General features: G+C 38.7%; 1 protein-coding gene across 1 annotated transcript in view; it reads right to left on the bottom strand.

Moving 5' to 3' along the window:
- The window catches only part of SLC9A2 (solute carrier family 9 member A2), a 109,932-nt gene that overhangs the window by 50,437 nt on the left and 39,565 nt on the right, over positions 1 to 19,930 (bottom strand). The window contains exon 3 of the mRNA XM_053589892.1: positions 14,414 to 14,664. Coding sequence (XP_053445867.1) covers positions 14,414 to 14,664 — 251 coding nt within the window. The remainder of the gene's footprint in view (positions 1 to 14,413; positions 14,665 to 19,930) is intronic.

The raw sequence follows: 19,930 nt of genomic DNA, 5'->3' as shown, positions 1-19,930 counted from the left end.
TTCATTGATTATCTTGACATCTTAACGATCATAAGCCACCTCGCAATTTGTTTTCAGTCTCTCTTTCCTTATTTTCTTTCCATTGTCCCCATTTCTCAAAGAAAAGTTCTTTAGAAAGAGGATGATTACTCTCAGTGGAGGGAAAGTGTTTCTCTTCTATTTCCTCTATTTTTATGCCCTTATTTTGTTTTTACTTCACCTACAGGAATAAAACACATGTTACCAAGTCTTTAAATATTCAGGCAGCATCCTCTTGCCTCAGGTATTCTATTTCAGTAGAAACTGGTCTCGCTCTTGCTCAGGCTAGTCTTGAACTCCTGAGCTCAGGCAATCCACCCACCTCAGCTTGCCAGAGTGAGGATTATAGATGTGAGCCACCGTGCCCAACTGCTACAAAAGTTTTGAGACAGACTATGTTATGGTTCATTATTTTACTTCCAAGAAACATAGTCGTCAGCCTCCTTCCTTATTCACCTATGCATGTTTCAACTTGCTTGGCTTATCAGCATTGCAAGAAGAGCTTCATTTGTTTCCATCTGCACAGATTTTAGATTTCTTGATTTTTGTGTATCTCAAAACTTTCATAATGACCCATAAATTCGCTACCTGCTCTTCTTCACACATCAAGAGGTTGGTACGGAATTTCTGTTTGGCTGAACACATGGAGATTCCTGGAGGATGGGATGCCCAGAGGCTCTGCACCCCTTCTTCATTCCCCACCTAAGCATTTTTCATCTATTCTTCATAATATTTTTAAAACAAATCGGTAATTGCAGCAAACTTCTAACTGCAAATAGATGAGAATCTTCCCAGCTCGAAATCCCCCTTAGAGTAGCAAGAGATGGCTTACCAGAAGCACTTCATGTGTGCCTTATCCTAGAAAAACCAAGAAAGTGTGTAGACAATCACACTTTGAATATATGATCAAAAAGGGAACATGGTAATTCCACAGAACAGCCTGCATTGTTGGAACCAGCCAGGTGCCAGAACAATCCTAAATACAGGAGAAGGTTAGTGAATGTTTTTCTGCAGTCCTGTTTTCCACTGGGGAATCATATAGTCCAGGTCACATCATAGGAGAGCACCTTCACTCTCCCAAGTCATGAATCTAACCTAAGGAGCAGCCAGGGGACTGTGGGAAGAAACTGATCCAGGCAAAGAACATGCCCAAGACCCCAGGCCTTTTCTTGAAACCTAAGGGGCCACAGCAAGATATCATTTTTGGTCTTAGACTTTAACAGACTATGTGTGGTCCTTGGAACCAGCAGGCTGCTGCATATGGAACCAGGGCATGACAGTGGGGTAGCGTGAGAAGCAGGGACTACGCCCAGGATGTGAGGAGAATGAGTTACCATGGAGGCTTGGTCTTGAGCTGGACAGGGCTATTACAGTCTAGGCTGAGTTGCAGACTAGATATGAGTTTCAGGGTCTGATGGAACAACAAGTCCTGCCATGAGTGGGGTGTGAGAGAGATGCAAGTCTCCAACTCACACCTAAGCTGTGGTTGCTGGAAGAACACTCACCCTCCACATGGGAGGAACCCAGCAGAGGAGCAGCCACTCTTCACCCAACCATTCTCCCAGGGACCTGAGGATTACCCTGCCCCCAGCCATCACAGCTGGCACATGCACTAACCATTGGGGGAGGTGGAACACAACTCTGCCTGGTCTGGCTCTGCCCAGCTTCACCCCAGCCCATGAGACAGAATGTGAAATCCAGGTCACTAGGTGTTCCACAACTCAGTCCACCACCTGGGACACCTGAGCACTCCCCCCATGGGAATGAGGTTGGGCATTAATATCCATCCTACTAGACCACAACCTCATTCAGTTCCAACCTGCAAACACCACCTCTGGCCTGGAGCCTGGCCTGCACAGCCATTGCAACTACTACCAACACAAATTCACATCACTTTGGACCTGGAAGGACATCTTACAAGCACCATTACCACATCATCCACTCCATGCAGCTGCCCAGGGGCTCAATAGTGCAGTCACCTGCTTAGTCCACTGCTATTACAACAAGTATCTGAAAAAGCCACCCAGAAGCCCAAGAACTGGCCTACCTATAACTGCTAACACAGGTGTCAGCATAAGTCTCATGAGGGCACATGGAGAGACATGCTTGGCCCACAGTCACTGCCACTAAAACCTCAAGATGGGTCCATCTAGTATTCCAGTCCCCAGCACAACTTCACCACAGCCTCCACCAATAACCACACTCTAACACACTGAGGAAAACACAGATGCCACTAACACTATTTATAGCCAAAGAAATCATACAGAGTCTTCATTACTGCAGCCACTTGGAATCAAAACAAAAGGCATCTACCCAACCAACATCATACTCAATTCCTCAGGAAAAGTCACCCACCCCCAACAAAAGTAAATTCAAAAATAAGAAACTGCTATTTTCTTATTTCAATGACTGCTAAACTATTGTGTTCAGAAATTAACATAAAGATAGAGGAAACATGAAAAAGAACGGTAATGTTACCCCCAAAAGGAACACAATATAATTCTTCAGCAGTAACTCTTAACCAAAAAGAAACTTTGAAATCACAGATCAATAATTTAAAATAAATTAAACTCAAGAAGGAGGCAAGGAAGAGGAGATTCAGTAAGTTCCCACCCAATAGATACCAGGCACAGGTACATGGCATGCTTCCTCGGTAAAGGACACAAATACAACTCAGACTTTACCTTCAAATGCAAACACTGTAAACTAATCTTACATACCCTCATATTAATCTAAAATTAAAAAAAGAGACATTAAAATACTATAAATGGACAAACTCAAACATTGGGGTTAAATATAGCTTCCTCCTTCTTTATCAAAGGATTACTTTTTTTCATGGAGCTTGATTTTATTTGTTTATTTTTATTTCCGGTTTATATCAGGGTATAAATGTTTACATTACATTGTTTTTAATTCTAAGGTTAAGTTCAAGTTGTAGTTGAGCTCTTAACCCAAAGGGTGTACTGAACACACTCACATTGTGCAAATTAAGTAAGATCCCTCCAATCACCTTCCCTTCTCCCTCCTCCCTCTTCTCTTTCCTCTCCCCTCCACCTTGCTAGACTATACTTGTGTTTTATTCTTACATGTGGGCATGTAGTTATTTATATATTGGTTTCATATTAGTATTGAAATACTGGATACTTTTTTTCCCATTCTTGAGATACTTTACTAAGAAGAATGTGTTTCAACTTCATCCAGGTAAACACGAAAGACGTAAAATCTCCATCTTTTCTTATGGCTGCATAGTGCTTCGTGTTATATATATATATACCACAGTCTGTTAATCCATTTATGAGTTGATTAGCACTTTGGTTGCTTCCATGTCTTGGCAATTGTGTATCCCTGCGAGACTAGATAGTATATAAAAATGAATAGTGAATAAGGCACAAAAACCATGCTAGGAAACTCAAGTCTAGCAGAGCAGAATAGGTAGGTAGACTATTCAACATTAACAAATTTTTAAAAAGAGATCATCAGAGACTATCAAGAACAATTATATGTTCACAAACTAGAAAAGCTAAAAGAAATAGATAAATTCCTGGAAACCTACATATTCCCATGACTGAATCAGGAAACAAATAGACAGTCTGAACAGACCAATAATGAGTAATGAGATTTACTTGTAATAAAAAAAAAACTTCCAAAAAATAAAAGCCCAGAACCAGAAGTATTCACAGCTTAATTCTACCAAACATACAAAGAAGAACTAATACAAAACGAATGCTCCTGAAGCTACTTCAATCAAAGAAAGAGGGGATTTTCTCAAATTCATTCTACAAGGCCAGTTATCACTCTGATACCAATACCAAATAAGAACTCAACAACAACAAAAAGAAAAAGAGACTTAAAAAAAAAAGAAAACTATAAACCAACATCCCTAATAAACATAGACACAAAAATCTTCAACAAAATACTAATGAAGGAAACCCAACAGCACATGAAAAAGATAATACACCATGATCAAATGGGCTTTATACCAGGGATGCAAGGATGGCTCAACATACACAAATCAATAAATATGATATAACACATTAACAGAAACAAGCACAAAAGCTACATATCACCTCAATAGATGTAGAAAGAATGTCTGATTAAATTCATCATCCCTTCATGAAAGAAAACATAAAAAAACTCTTAATAGAATGAACATATGTCAAAATAATGAATTCCATTTAAGACAAGCCCACAGCTAACATCCTTGAACCAAACAACAAAGCTATCAAAATCTATGGCATTCAGCAAGAAAATTCATAGCCTGTAATGCCTACACCAAAAAGACAGAAAGATCACAAATTAACTAATGATACATCTCAAGGGACAAGTAAAGAAAGAGACCCCAAACCAGCAGAACTAAATCAGAGCAAAGCTAAATGAAATGAAAAAGAAAAAAAAATACAAAGGATAAATGAAACAAAAAGTTGGTTTTTTAAAAAGATAAATAAAATTGATACACCTCTTGCTTCATTAAGTAGGAATAGAAAAGACCCAAAACAACTCAATTAGAAATGAAAAGGAGATATTACAACTGATACCACAGAAATACAAAGTATCAGCCATGAATACTACAAAATCTCTATGCTCATACAACTATAAAGAACTGAGGAAACTGATATATTTCTAGAAACACACAACCTCCTAAAACTCAATCAGAAGGAAAGAATTCCTGAACAAACTAATAATGAGCAGCGAGATCAAAACATTAATTAAAAAAAAAATCTTTTTCTTTTTATTGAGACAGAGTCTCACTTTCTTACCCCTGGTAGAGTACTCTGGCATCACAGCTCACAGCAACTCAAACTCTTAGGCTCAAGCGATCCTCCTGCCTCAGCCTCCTGAATAGTTGGGACCAGCCACAACACCTGGCTATTCTTTTCTTTTTTTAGAGACAGGGTCTCGCTCTTGCTCAGACTGGTCTGGAACTCCTGAGATCAGGCAATTCACCTGCCTGGGCCTCCCAGAGTGCTGGGATTACAGACATGAGCCACCATGCCCTAAAAAATATTATAACAAAAAACAGCCCCAGACTAGATGGATTCACAGACTAATTCTATCATAACAAGGAATCCTTGACACATATGCTGCAGAAATTATTCTATAACATCCAAGAAAACAGAAATTCTCCCCACTCATTCTATGAAGCCAATATTACCTTGATACCAAAACCAGGAAAGGACAAAACAAAAAAGAAAGGAAAACTACAGACCAATATCCCTTCAGAATACAGACCCAAAATTTTTCAGTAAAATACTAGCAAACCAAATCCAACCACACATCAAATAAATAGTCCACCATGACTAAGTGGGCTTAATCCCAAGGATGCAAGAATGGCTCAACATATGTAAATCAATAAATGTGATTAGCCACATAAAGAAAGGCATAAACCAAGACCATATGATCATCTCAGTAGAAGCAGAAAAAAGCATTCAACAAAATCCAGTACACTTTCACAAAAAAAAAAAAAAAAAACTTAAGAAATTAAGCATAGACTGAATATATCTTAAAATTATAAAGGCCATATATGACAAATCTACAGACAACATCATACTGAATGAGGAAAATCTGAAAGCATTCCCCCTAAGAACTGTAACAAGACAAGGTTGTCCACTGTTATTACTTCTATTCAACATACTACTTTAAGTCCTAATTAGAGCAATCAGGTAAGATAAATAAAGAAAGGGCATTCAAACCAGGAAAGAGGGGCTCAAACTCTCACTTTATCCTGATATGATCTTACATCTAGAAAACCCCCAAGACTCCACCAAGAGATTTTTGGAACTGACAAGTAAGTTCAGCAAAGTCTCATATTACAAAATCAAGGTACACAAATCATGAGCATTTCTATCCCCCAGCAGTAGTCAAGCCGAAAGTCAAATTAAAGACTCAAAGATATTTACAAAAGATAACAAAGGAAATAAAATACCTATGAACATATTTAACATATGTTCCAAAGAGTTAACATATTTGGTTAACATATTTATTTAACCAAAGAGTTAACATATTGGTTAACATATTTAACCAAAGAGTTGAAAGATCTGCATGAGGACAACTACAAAACATTGAGGAAAGAAATCTCAGATGACACAATAAATGGAAAAACCTATCGTGCTCATGGATTAAGAGAATCAATATTATTAAAATGTCCATACTACTCAAAGTGATTTACAAATTCAGTGCAATCTCCATCAAAATACCAATGTCATATGTCACAGATCCAGAAAAAAATTATTCTATGCTTCATTTGGAACCAGAAAACAGCTGGAATAGCCAAAGCAATCTTAAGCAAAAAAAAAAAAAAAAAAAAAAAAACACCACAAAGCTGAAGGCATCACATTACCAGACTTCAAAAACTATACCACAGGGTGTAGTAACCAGAACAACTTGGTATTGGCACAAAAATAGAGGCATACATCAATGGAACAGAACAGAGAACCCAGATAAAAACTATTTACCTATAGCCAACTAATGGACAAATGTTAAAAAACATTTCCTCTAAGAACCAGAACAAGACAAGGATGTCCACTTTCACTTCTACTCAACATGTACTAGATATTCTACCAAGAGGAATCAGGCAAAGACTTCCAAATTGCAAAAGAGAATTTCAAAATATCCCTGTTTTTAGATGATATAATCTTATATCTAGAAAACACTAAAGACTCCACCAAAAAGCTTTCCGGTTCAATAAACAAATTCAGTAAAACAGCAGGATACAAAGTCAACATCCAAACCTCAGTAGCATTTCTGTACATTAATAACAATCAAGTTAAGAAGAAATGAAGAAGGCAATCCCATTTATAACAACTACAAAAAAAAAAAAATACCCAGGAGCATACTTATCCAAGGAGGTGTAAATTTCTACACGGAAAACTATAAAACACTGATGAGGAAAATGGTAGATGACAGAAACAAGTGTGAAAACATCCCATGTTCATGGATTAAAAAAAATAATATCATTAAAATGACTATACTACCTGAAGAGATCTAAAAATTCAATGTAATCTGTATCAAACCAAAGATACAACCAAAAAAGAAAACTATGACCTAATATCTCTAATGAATATAAACATAAATATCCTCAATGAAATGCTAGCAAACTGAATCCAAAAATACACTAAAAAGACGATTCATCATGATCAAGTGGAATTCATCCCAGGGGTGCAAGGGTGACTCAACATATACAAACCAATCAATGTGATAAACCATATCAACAGAACAAAGGACAAAAACCATACATTAATTTCAATTGATGATGAAAAAGCTTTTGACAAAAAGAAAATCCCTTTATGATAAAAACTTTCAAAAAACTAGGTATAGAAGGAATTTACCTTAACATGATAAAAGCCATATAGGGCATACCCACAGCTAGTATGATATACTGAATGTGGGAAACACTGAAAATCTTTCCTTTAAGGAAGGGATGCCGAGTTTCACCACAGTTATTAAACATAGCATTGGAAGTTCTAGCTAGAGAAATCAGACAAGAGAAAGAAATAAAGGGCATCCAATCTGGAAAGAAAGAAGTAAAATTATCCTTATTGCAAACAACATGATCTTTATACCTAGAGAAAACTAAAGGAAACAAAAAACATTAGAACTGATAAATTCAGTAAAGTTGAAAAATACAAAATCAACATACAAAAATTCGCATTTCTAAATCCCAAAAGTAAACAATGTGAAAGAAAAAAAAAAAAAAAAGTAACCCCATATACAATAGCTACAAAGAAAATAAGGTACCTAGACATAAAACTGACCAGAAAAGTGAAAGATTTCTATAATAAAAACTATAAAACACTGATGAAAATATTTGTAAATTAAATAAATAAATGGAAACATATTCCATGCTCCTGGATTGGAAGAATCCATATTACTAAAATGTCCAAACTACCCAAAGCAATCTACAGATTCAATGCAATCCCCATGAATGTATCAATGAGATTCTTCACAGAAATAGAAAAAAAAATCCTAAAATTTCTATGGAACTTCAAAATGACCCATAATAGCCATAGCCATCTTGAGCAAAAAGGACAAAACAGAGTAATCACATTACCTGACTTCAAATTATATTATCAAACTGTAGTAACTGAAACAAAATAATATAGCGTGTCCACAAAGTCTGTGTGCAATTTACTTTGTTAAACTATTTTAAATTGTACACAAACTTTATGGACACCCTGTATAAAGTACTCAAACAATTCAATAATAAAAAACAAATAGGGCGGCTCCTATGGCTCAGTTGGTAGGGCGCCGGCCCCATATACTGAGGATGGCGGGTTCAAACCTGGCCCCGGCCAAACTGCAACCAAAAAAACCCAGGCGTTGTGGCGGGCGCCTGTAGTCCCAGCTGCTCCGGAGGCTGAGGCAAGAGAATCGCTTAAGCCCAGGAGTTGGAGGTTGTTGTGAGCTGTGTGAGGCCACGGCACTCTACTGAGGGCCATAAAGTGAGACTCTGTCTCTACAAAAAAAAATAAAATAAAATAAAAAACAAATAATCGGGCAGCGCCTGTGGTTCAGTGAGTAGGGCGCCGGCCCCATATGCCGAGGGTGGCGGGTTCAAACCCAGCCCCGGCCAAACTGCAACAAAAAAATAGCTGGGTGCTGTGGTGGGCACCCGTAGTCCCAGCTACTTAGGAGGCTGAGGCAAGAGAATCGCTTAAGCCCAGGAGCTGGAAGTTGCTGTGAGCTGTGTGATGCCACGGCACTCTACCAAGGGCCATAAAGTGAGACTCTGTCTCTACAAAAAAAAAAAAATTAAATAAATAAATAAATAAATAAAAGTAAAAAACAAATAATCTCATTAAAAAATGTGGGCAAAGGGCATGAATAGACAGTTTGCTGAAGGAGAGATACAGGCCAGATACAGTGGCTCACACCTGGAATTATAACACTCTGGGAGGCTGAGACAGGTGGATTGCTTGAACTCAGGAATTAGAGACCAGCCTGAGCAAAAGTGAGACTCCATCTCCACTAAAAAAAATATAGAAAAATAAAACTATCCGGGCATTGTGATGCATGCCTGTAGGATTGCTTGAGCCCAAGTGTTTGAGGTTGCTGTAAGCTATGACAGCATAGCACTCTACCCAGGGCATGAAGTGAGACTCTGTTTCAATTAAAAAAAAGAAGACATACAAATGGCCAACAGGTATACAAAAAAATGTTCAATATCATTAGAGAAATGCAAATTAAAACTAAAATCAGTTATATCATTTTACCCCAGTCAGAATGGCTATTATTAAAAATATTTTTTAAAATGTTGGTGAGGATGCAGAGAAAAGGGAACTCTTCCACTGTTGGTAGGAATGTAAATTAGTGCAACCTCTATGGAAAACAGTATGAAGATCTCTCAAAGAACTTAAAATAGAACTACCATTCAACCCAGCGATCCTACTACTAGGTATTTACCCAAAGACTAGAAACCAATACATCAGAAAGATATTGGCACTCATATGTTTATCACACATGGCACTATTTACAATAGTAAAGACGGACTCACCGAAGTATCTATGAACTAATATGATGCCAATATGCATGTATACAATGGAATACTATTCATCCATACAAAAGAATGAAATAATGGCTCTGCAGCAACATGAACAGAACTGGTGGTCCTTATCTTAGGTGAAACAACCCAGGCACAGAAGGTCAAATACCACATGATCTCATAAGCGAGTGCTGAAATGTGTACATAGCCAGGGAAATGACTGACAATGGAGACTCAGATAGAGAAGGGATGAAAGATGAAAAAATTGGTTAATGGGTACAATGTATGTCATTCAGGTGATGGATACCCTAAAAGTTCTCACCTGATCACTAAGTAAAATTTATAAAATCTATAAATTTTTACAAACCAAAAAAAAATAGATTGATATGAACGTCAGGAGGCATCATGTGCTTGAAGGCATAATATAAATATGATGCTTTGTATAATGTTTTATGAACCTCCTCTAATGTCATGTGTCGATTTTTTTAATATTTTTTTGAGAACATCAGTAGACATGTACTAGTTATTCTAGCTGCTAGCACATAGGGCTATGATTTCAAACCTCCCAAATTTTGTTAAGTATGGGCAAACCAAGAGGAATTAGGATAGAAGCTACAGAATGGCAAATGAAGACATGCTTTCCCATTTTTCTCAAGGTTTCAAACACATGGTAATTGTCAACTCCCATAAAGAAAACCAGGAAGAAGAGAGAATCTGACCTTCACACACCCTCAGTGGTGACTACCTCGGTCCAATGAGTTGGACCTGCTCCTGGATTTCGTTCCTGAACCTGCCATTCTAGAAATGTCTACTAAATTCTCATGTTAAAAATTTCATTGAAATGCACTGGTTTTGTTTTTAAAGGGGACACAGGGACATAAACAGTGCTTGCCTGGTATCTGGAGACCCAGGTTCCAGCTCTAACTCTCTACTCAGTCACCTGCCATCACATTTTGCCCTCAATTTCCTCATTTGTGAAATGAGACTAAAAAATCACCATTTCCTACTTTCTCTGCAATAAAGGCTGCTAGAGTAACTGAGACAATAAATAGTAAATACTTTAAAAGTACCCTTGAGGGAAGGAAGGCTAAGAAATTACTAATTTGTTAAAACAAAACTAAGAAATATTGGGCACCCATTCTTCTATCTGAAAGAATCAGCCATTTTGAAATTTCCGGAGCATATCAAAGAGAAATCAGCATTTCCTCACAGGCTGCTAGCTGCTGTGGAAGCCAAGCACACTCCTCTTCAGACAGTGCGTTTTCAGGCGCCCATTAATTAGAGCCCAGAGGACTATGTAGGGTGCCAAGTGAGGCCAAAGAAAGGTACCTGATGTCCAAAATGGGGGAACAAACCTCCCCTTCCATTCATTTGTGTATGGATCTAACTATTATTTGATCAGTTTAGGCATCTGTTAGTGTCCTTGAGAAAAGAAAGTAAAATGGGATAAATACCCTATTGTCAACAGGGGACAGGGCTTTCATTCTGAACATAGCCCTGAATATAAAGTTCAAAACACATGAACCAAGACAAGAATGTCTAAAATCAGTAACTATTAGTCACCCCTCAATCCCCTATTTTAGTGTTGGATACTCAAAGATGTCCAGTGCTATTGACACGTGAAGTTTCTTGTTTAATGGACTATGGAAGCTTCTTCTTAACTTTAGTTCTGGTGCTGTGGAAACTCACTCAAAAACACACACACACTTACTTTTCCCTATTGCAATAATTTATTCCAGTATGGAAATGAGCAGAATAATATTAGAAAACAGAGTATTTCATCTACCCTCTTAGGATTGGCTTCTAAACCTCTCCTGAATACACAGTGAAACAGGAGCATAATTCCTTAGCACCAAATTAGGTTTTGAAATATTAGGAAGGCCCATGAAGGGGAAAACAATTCTAAGAAATATCCAGAAGACATCTTTCTAAATAGCTTATAAAACAGGGGAGATGACAGATACAACTTCACCTCAGATTAGGTGAAGCACATGTCAAAAGCACATGTGTAAAACAGTCTCTTGGTAAAAATAAACAGCAGCAGCAGCGGGCTATGTAAACACCAGGATGCGCTGCTTCCAGCATCTCCCCAAAGACATCAAGCTAGTGAAATCCTGCCTAGTGCTTTCCTACCTAAAAGACTGGTTCCATTTTGAACCCCAACGCAGGTCTCTTCTGTTACACAGGAAGATGTTTCTTTCTAATCAGATTCTTTTATTAACTACCTGTTTATTAAATAAGTGATGTCATTCTGGAACAGGCTGGTCCACCTAAGACACAGCTGGTGTACAGGAGGCTACAGAATCTGAAAGGCAAAAAGAAGAAGAAGGGAGAAGGAGAGATGGATAGAAGCAGTGGAGGAGAGAGAAAAGGGAGGATAGTAGGGAAAAGTTAGGTAGGCCAAGTTTCACAACTGTTTTACAAATCATGAGAGTGGGGGGTTTAACCTTTCGGCTCCCCAGCTGCCTATCCTCTCTGCCCCTTTTCCTTTCTATGTGCCTGCCCATTTCTCTTAAGCAAACAAGGAAGGCACTGAGCATGCTCAGCAAAGCCTGTGCCTTCACTCCCATTAACCTTAAAATCTGTTTTCAAATGGCAAAAAAAAAAAAAGAGTGCAATTAGCATGAAGTATGATAGGAATTTCTAAGCTCAGTACAATTTAAGCCCAGAAAAAATTACTACTTTTATAAAAGAGGTGCATAGAGATGTGTAATTTTAATTGCATCATTATACTGTATCCCCTGGACTAACATAAGTACAGTAATTACAACGTGGAAGTGACACAATGCACTTCAAAGGGGCGGGTGGGTACGCATATCTGTGATCTACACCACACAGAAGAAAGCATTAGACATGGTCAGGGTTTGAATAGCATATAAATTATCCTGCATTAGAAAACGGATGTCACTTCTGAGAACAAACACGCCAATGTGGATCTATCCCTTCCTTTGCTATCATAGGATAATGGGCGCACATGGTAACTTTAGATGCCAAAAATGTTTATTATCTTGTAATGTCTTATTTAAGGGTCTACTGATGGTTCTGGTAAACTATGCGCAATAACAATATGAGTTTAAATGTAATAAAGGAACTTCCTCTACCCTAAGTTGTCAAATAAATGTTCACTTTGAAGTTGGAAATAAACGCAATGTTTTTCATCTGTCCAAAAACTACAGCAGAGAATAGCCAGGGCTATTTATCATAAGCAAGTAGCCCTAGTTGTCTCTGATTTCCAAATTCCAAGAACAAATAGTCCCGTGATCCTGTCTTCACCAGAGGCCAGTGACATGATGCAGCTGAGGCCTTCGAACCCCACAGACTCTAGGCCTCACTAACATTTTGGACACACCAGGATTTTATCCCCATCCAATTTTTCAACCGTCCCCTCAAATGCTAGATCTTATAAGAACTCCAATTCCTGCCTGTGAACATCAGGCAAATTAACAAATTTAGATGGCTACTTTGTGAGTGTTCTAGAAAATTTACACATGTCCATGGGCAGGAGCATCTGTGTACGAGACACTGAGACCTGCAATACAGTTCAAGGTCCTCACCCATAGTGTTGCTAGAACAACACTCCTGCGAAACTAGACACTAAGTCCCACCTCCACACTCTTTTTAGAGACCTTCTAACTAGCTGATCACACATTTTCAATGACACTGGTCACAGAACAGTGAGGAAACTGGAAGTCATACAAAGGATATGAATAGCAACCTGGAACATTTCATTACTAGGTCAAACTGGATTAATATGTTGCTTTATTTAGGTTCTTTGGGAAACAGAAAACCAGCCAACCTTTAACACATGGCTTTTCCAACAAGGGGTTCTACTTGTCTCGCCCTGGTGGCTTTAGCGTCTTCCACCACAGGCCTAATCTGCTCCTGATGCAAAAGTGCTGGTAGGAGGTAAAAAACGAAATAGTCTGTATTCAAAAGATCACTTCAGTCAGTTGGGAGAGAAAACTTCAGGGAAAACTACGCGGATGGTTATAGCAACAAAACTTTAATTATGTGTAACAGGTCCTAACATATAACCTAGTGCATGTTTGTATCAAATACAAATATTTGATAAGCATTTGTCAAGTATAAAAAAATGTAAAGCCATTCCATTACTAAGTAATTCTCACTGACCATACACAGGGTGTGCCCATAATGTAACAGGCTTATTTTCAGTAGCTACAAAAACATCCACACCTAATGAATAGCCTCCTTCAAAGCAAACTTCCAGAGGCTAACATGGGAGCCAAACACTACCATTTTTTTAGCCCAGTTGTGTAGCTTCTCAAGAACATACTTCAGAATCAGTAGAATGCGATACTGAGTCTTTACTAAATAGATAATTCCTTGGTTTATACATTTCTTGCTTTATAATCATACTGATGCTTTAAAAGCTAAGCTAAAATTACAAGATTAAATCCCCATTCATTGAATTGTGCTTTAAATGACCTTAAGTCATTATCCCAAATCAAATCTATCATACAAAGCATTTCTATGATTAAGATTATTTAAATGAGCATACATAAGTAACTCCAGAACTCCCAGAGTAGTTTGGGCTACAACCTTATTGGCATAATCCTACAGCCTGCCACACGGACAACTCCAAATGGGTATCAAACTAATAAAATTCTTGGTATCTGACCAAAATCAACAGTTTACTGTCAACTTCAGATGAGACTCCAAATAATGTTTAAGCAGTTTTCCATCTTAGTATCTGATCATCTTAGTATAAATTTGGCCGATAGACATTTTCATTTCTTCATAACAAAATGTAAGAAAAAAATCTATTTTCAATTTTTCTTAAAAGAATAAGAAAACCTAGTCTTTTACACAACTTATTTAACTTTAATAACTTAGCTAAGAATATGTGAATTCAAGGAAATGTAATTCATTGAGTGCTTTTAACGAAGAAATACTTACGCCATGATGCCAGAGAGGTGAAACATTTCGGCTGTTATGTAGGACAAATAACTGTACAGGAAAACAAAGAGTGGCTCAATCACTCGGATATTATGTGTGAATCGAGTAGTAAATGCTGCTATAAATCCCAGGAAGATGCCAATCAACACCCCACCGATTCCCACAACAAAGAAGTTAGCAATTCCTGCAAACACATCAATGGTCTCAATGGTTTTCATCTGGCAAAAGGACTTGAATAGGTTGTACAGGACCTGCGGAAGAAAAAAAACACGTTGTCAGGATGCTTTCCAATTTCCCCATTATCATTCTGGTCACGAACTCATCTACTGGTCTTCTAAAGTGAGGACATTGCTTCTGTGTACCCATGTGGATGATAAGTGACAATGTTGTGTATTCGTTTATCTCACATTTTAGTGTTATGGCTTTAAACAAAATTTCTTAGAAAAATGAGTTCTCAGAATTATTATTTCTAGAAGTAAGGGAAAGGAGATTTCAAAGTTATAACTGCTCCTAAAACATTAGTTTTTCTGGATATCATCTGAAAGATTATTCTAAACTATTTGTTTGCTATCCAGCACACCCACTGGGTATTATCAATGGTTTGGAAAACAGCATGTCACAGAGAAAGGCTGTCGGTGCCGCTGTGAGTGTATTTACCTTACAGGGTCCTCCTGTGGAGTCACACCATAGACGCACCCACCCGTCAGTACAGGTACCCAACCTGAAGCAGTCCTCCTCCCAGATCACCAAGTTCTCCTTCCATACCCTGCCTCGTTTAACAAAAAGACCCAAGGAGATTTTCTTCAAGCAAAGAGGATGCAAAGTTGTGTCTGCTTGTGTGTTTGTGTGTGTCTCTGTGTGTGTCTGCTGTAAATTCAAGCATACCATGTGCCTCTAGGGCAGCGGTTCTCAACCTGTGGGTCGTGACCCCTTTGTAACAATGAAAATACATCGAGGCATTAGGAAGGTTGAGAACCACGTAAATGAGACTATCTCTTATTGGGTGTCTTTACATAGCCTTGATTTAAGGAAGGCTTCAGGAATACTTGGTTACTTCAGGTCTCCTGGGCAATATGTTTTCCAGCATACGACTGGGGTCCCCTGCTGCTGAGCCAACTGAATGGAGAGTGATGGCTTCAGCCTTACCACATTTTTCACAAAACCAGCGAGCCCAGTACAAGGCAAGGAGATGGGCTGCTCCTTTTCACTGTGCCATGTACAACTCTAGAGCATCCGGAATCTCCAGGAGACCCAGCTGACAAGGACATCGGGGACAGAGGCTGTGCTATACCCTCACTTTCGTTCTGAGAAACTCAAAGTTGTTCCCAGTTGTCCAAGGTCAAATGAAAAAAATGTCAGAGGCATTAGCATTAGCATCCAGGCCTCCTGACCTTCTGGTTAAGTTGTTCAAGGTTCAGCCATGAGAGAGTGAGTCAGAGCCCTCTGCTAGCCAGTGTGTGGCCCAGAAAATGCCATTTCACACTTTTTCCACCTCACTGTGGTCATTTATGTAGCCTGTTACAGGTTTTACATGTCTCTTTTTTTCCTCTTTTCTGCAGAATTATAAACTCCTTTTGCTTACCCAACTCATTACAATATATATCTTCCATGTTGCCTCGTAAATGACAGTAAGAGTCTGCTGGTTTTGAAAAAATAGAATAGAAAGCAGTGAGATTTTCTTCTCTCCTAATTGTTGGTACAGCACTCAAGGGCATTTGGTATTTCTTGAACCAATAAGTAACTTTCAAAAATTAATTTTAAATAAAATAAAATAACTCACTCCCCTTGAGGACTTAAATATTTTGAAGGCATCATCATTTGCCAGACAGAACAGAAACTAAGCAGCATCCGCTTCCCACATTCAACAGGCGGCTTGCTGCAGGCATCAGATTTCATCAGCATCAACATGGCACAAGTGCTTCTCCAGAGAGGATCGGAGATGCGCTATATATATCCCTAAAGAGCCAAAGCCAAGGGGACAGTCACAGGCATCCTGGAGTAGCAGAGCATTTCCTAGCCCTCTGCTTCTCAGTGGACAGCCTCCCTCCAGGGTTCTGTCCCCAGCCTCCAGCCTGCATTGCACCCAGGGGCTCATCCCTTCCTTGCCTTAATCTCCTCCAGCCACCAAAGGATTTACTTCCTTTAAAGGTTGCCATTCCATTGACCATGCCCATGATTAAATTCTGTGACTGCCTGACTTTAGGAAGGCCTAACTGTCTCAGTCCACCTGATGTCCAATACACTTCAGTCTGTTGCTCCACAAAACACACCATGTATTTATTCATTCCTGCCCCTGCTTTTCTTTCATGTCATCTCTCTTGGCAGAAACCCAATCACTACACCCAGGGAAATTCTATCTATCTTCCAAGCTGCTGTTCCTCCCAGGAGCCCTCCTGGACTCCCATAGCCCTTTCCTCTGACCTCCTGCAACACGGATGACCTCCCAGACCATTCAGCATCCTGTGGAGTTGGTGCTGCCTCCTGAGTGCCTCACTCTACCGACAAAATCAGAAATCTATTCTGCACAGAGCTGAGTCTCCTCTTCCCCACTCAGCTCCCCATCCTATCCTGTAGGGCTCGTGGACGAGCTTTCCCAGGGGAGCTCAGGTATTCTTTCCCGCAGACTAACTGGCATCAGCAGATGGGTCGGACATTCCTAATCATTTCAAAACCATTTTCCTGGCAGCTCAATCCATCAGATCTCTCAGAGGTCTTTTTGGTTTTAAATATCCCTTCAGATTTTACATTGAGAAAAGCTAAGTCACTTTGCTCTCAGCATACTTGGCAGAAGCTCTATTTTGATCATCCCACTGCCTGAGATGCCACAGCACTGTTAGGGAAAACAAGCATTACCGTGACAACCAGAAAGCTTTCCATCACCTACCTGCTTTCCACCTAACCTGACACCTAGAGATCTGCAGGAGATAGCATTCCTTTAGTTACAACTGGCCATAACCACATACTTACTCACTCCAGTTAAATCCTTGAATTTTATCACAGGGGACCCTATGCAGGAAAGTGCATTGGATTTTAATTTAAATGTGTGTATATATTTTGTATGTGGGTGTGTGCATATGTGCATATAAGGTATGTGGGCTACAAATACACATATGTGTCTACTGAGTCTATGCGAAGTTGGCCTCAACTTGACACTTGTGTTTTTAGATTATAATACCAGTGATGCCTATTTACTAAAGCCAGGAATGGGCTAATTTGACAGCTGATTGCTTTGAAATCATTCAAATGATCCAAGGTATACTTTTTATGATTATTTTTAAATAGATAGATACAAATGTAAGAATTATATATTTTGAACTATGGTTTAAAATGTATACAAATTCTATGACTTCATGTAAAGCAGGGATGCAAACTATATAAATACCGTTGTTTATCAGAATGACTCCGTTCTAGAAAAATAGCGTTCAGATAACTTTTTCTCATATGAAACATGAAGGATAATCACTTTTTGCATAAGGAATTTTAGATCTATTCTGCTGTTTGCAAAATCAAATTCCAAATCATCACTGTTTTCTCTTCACCTTGCTAAAGTTAAATTCTAGTCCAGAACAGAACACACAGTGACTGGGCCACCGTAGTTTATCATTAGCTTTTTTCTACAAAGCCAATTCTCTTTAACCAAGACTGGTTGTGGGCAGATCAAAGAACTGTTTAAGTCTTCTTGGAAAACTTATTAGAATACTCAGTGGTTGCATCCACATGTTCTAGAAATGATGTTGGAAATTACCGTATGAATACAAATCATTTGATTATTGACTATGGAAATAGTAGGACTTCTCAGATAACTGGAACCTGAACAATCTGGAAATCTGGAAAAGTTTTCCTAAAGCATGTGTTATAAGGAAAAGCACAAACTTCCTATTTCAAAATCACACCTTCCCACAGTTTGCTATTTCTCCAGTTAACTCTAATCCACTGTAGCCTTGGACAACAGCATGAAGAATTTTGATCTGCAACATATATATTATCAATTTCTCTGGCTTTGGGACATTTTTATGATAGGTTTTCTTCCCTTCAGCTTTTTTAGCTCAGCACTGAATTTATCATGATTTTGGAAAGTAGTTAATTCTTCTAACCTACAATTTTGCCCATCCTCCAGACTATAGTTTTAATGTGAATTCTCTCTCATTAACTTCCATCCTTCTATCTGCAAGTCCTAGTGACCCACTCTTTTTAATACCCTTCCCTAGTCTATGAGTTCCTTAAACCTTTCCTAGGGATAAGACCAAATGAACAAATCAAAGAATCTTCACATCTGTAAATAATCTCCATCTCTGTTCTCAAGGTAGCTGACTAGGAGGCAAAGTTATGATTTTTTACATCACTGTTCCAATTATTACTGACACATGCTCAATTCTGTACACTACTTAGCCAATTCAATTAGAGAAACATCTAGTAGTTCATTCTTCGGCATTAGGTAGACAATCCCCTGGGCATATTCTGATGTCCTGAGGGTCTAAGGACACATAACTTATTGACAGAGGCTCTTTCAGATGAAACCACTACAGACCTTCTGACCTACAGGCTCTAGCCATGGACAAAAAGGCCTCCACCTCTAAACTCCAGCCATGGCCATTCTCTATCCTTGCCCTCCTTCCCTGTGGGAATGGCAGGTCTCACTTTGGCCACTGTCCCCCTCTCACCCCAGGGGTGAAGATCAGGCTCCCTCTCTATCAACCGTCTAAGAGCACAGTTGATAGCTTCATAGTTCACTCCCCTTGACAGGAAGCACAGCATACACCTCTGGATTGCCTGCTGCCTTGGCACACCCCATACAGTGACTTAGCCAGACCGTTTCCCGACATCTGATTCTAGACAAACTCAAAGAACAGACCACGGAGATGGCTGACTAAAATTTCATAAGGGGCAGAAAAGCAACATGAGGGTACAATGTGTCAATCCGAAACGGACCTAACTTTGCTGAGCTGACCTAAAAGGCAGGCAGCAAGGTGTTCTTATTTTCACCAGCAGTTCCCTTGACAATAAATAGATTCCCTCCAGAACTCCACATTCAAATGTCTGCAATCTCCCTCAACAAGGGTAAAATGTACATATCCAACATAAGCCACAATGGAAAACTTGATGGTTCCAGAAATTAGAACGAGTTATAAAATGTCTTTACTATTATGGCAGTTTCCCAGTTAAAATTTAATATTGGTGAGTTAATGACTAATCAATCAGTTAATGAGCAACGGAACATATGAAGTGGATTTTGTTACGTGAGGCCACAGCCTTAAAATAGCTGTCTTAGCAGCTATTCTAAAAATTGTGATCAATAAATCATCAAAAAATTATTTTCTAGATAATGTTCACCTGGAGTTAATGGACATCCCTTAGAGATGATATTTTATTCAGTTCAGTGAACTGCTTTTATAGTCAAATATAGACTAACCAAAAATAATATTGGTTTCTATGTAGACTTATTTTAAATGAGTGAGGAACAACATTTTAATGATAGCAAATGGAGAGAGTTTTAAAAATTAAATTATGGGCGGTGCC

This window comes from Nycticebus coucang, chromosome 4, assembly GCF_027406575.1.
Source record: "Nycticebus coucang isolate mNycCou1 chromosome 4, mNycCou1.pri, whole genome shotgun sequence".
NCBI lineage: Eukaryota > Metazoa > Chordata > Mammalia > Primates > Lorisidae > Nycticebus > Nycticebus coucang.
Note: the sequence above shows the minus strand (reverse complement) of the source record. Positions and strands in the feature narration are given on the sequence as shown.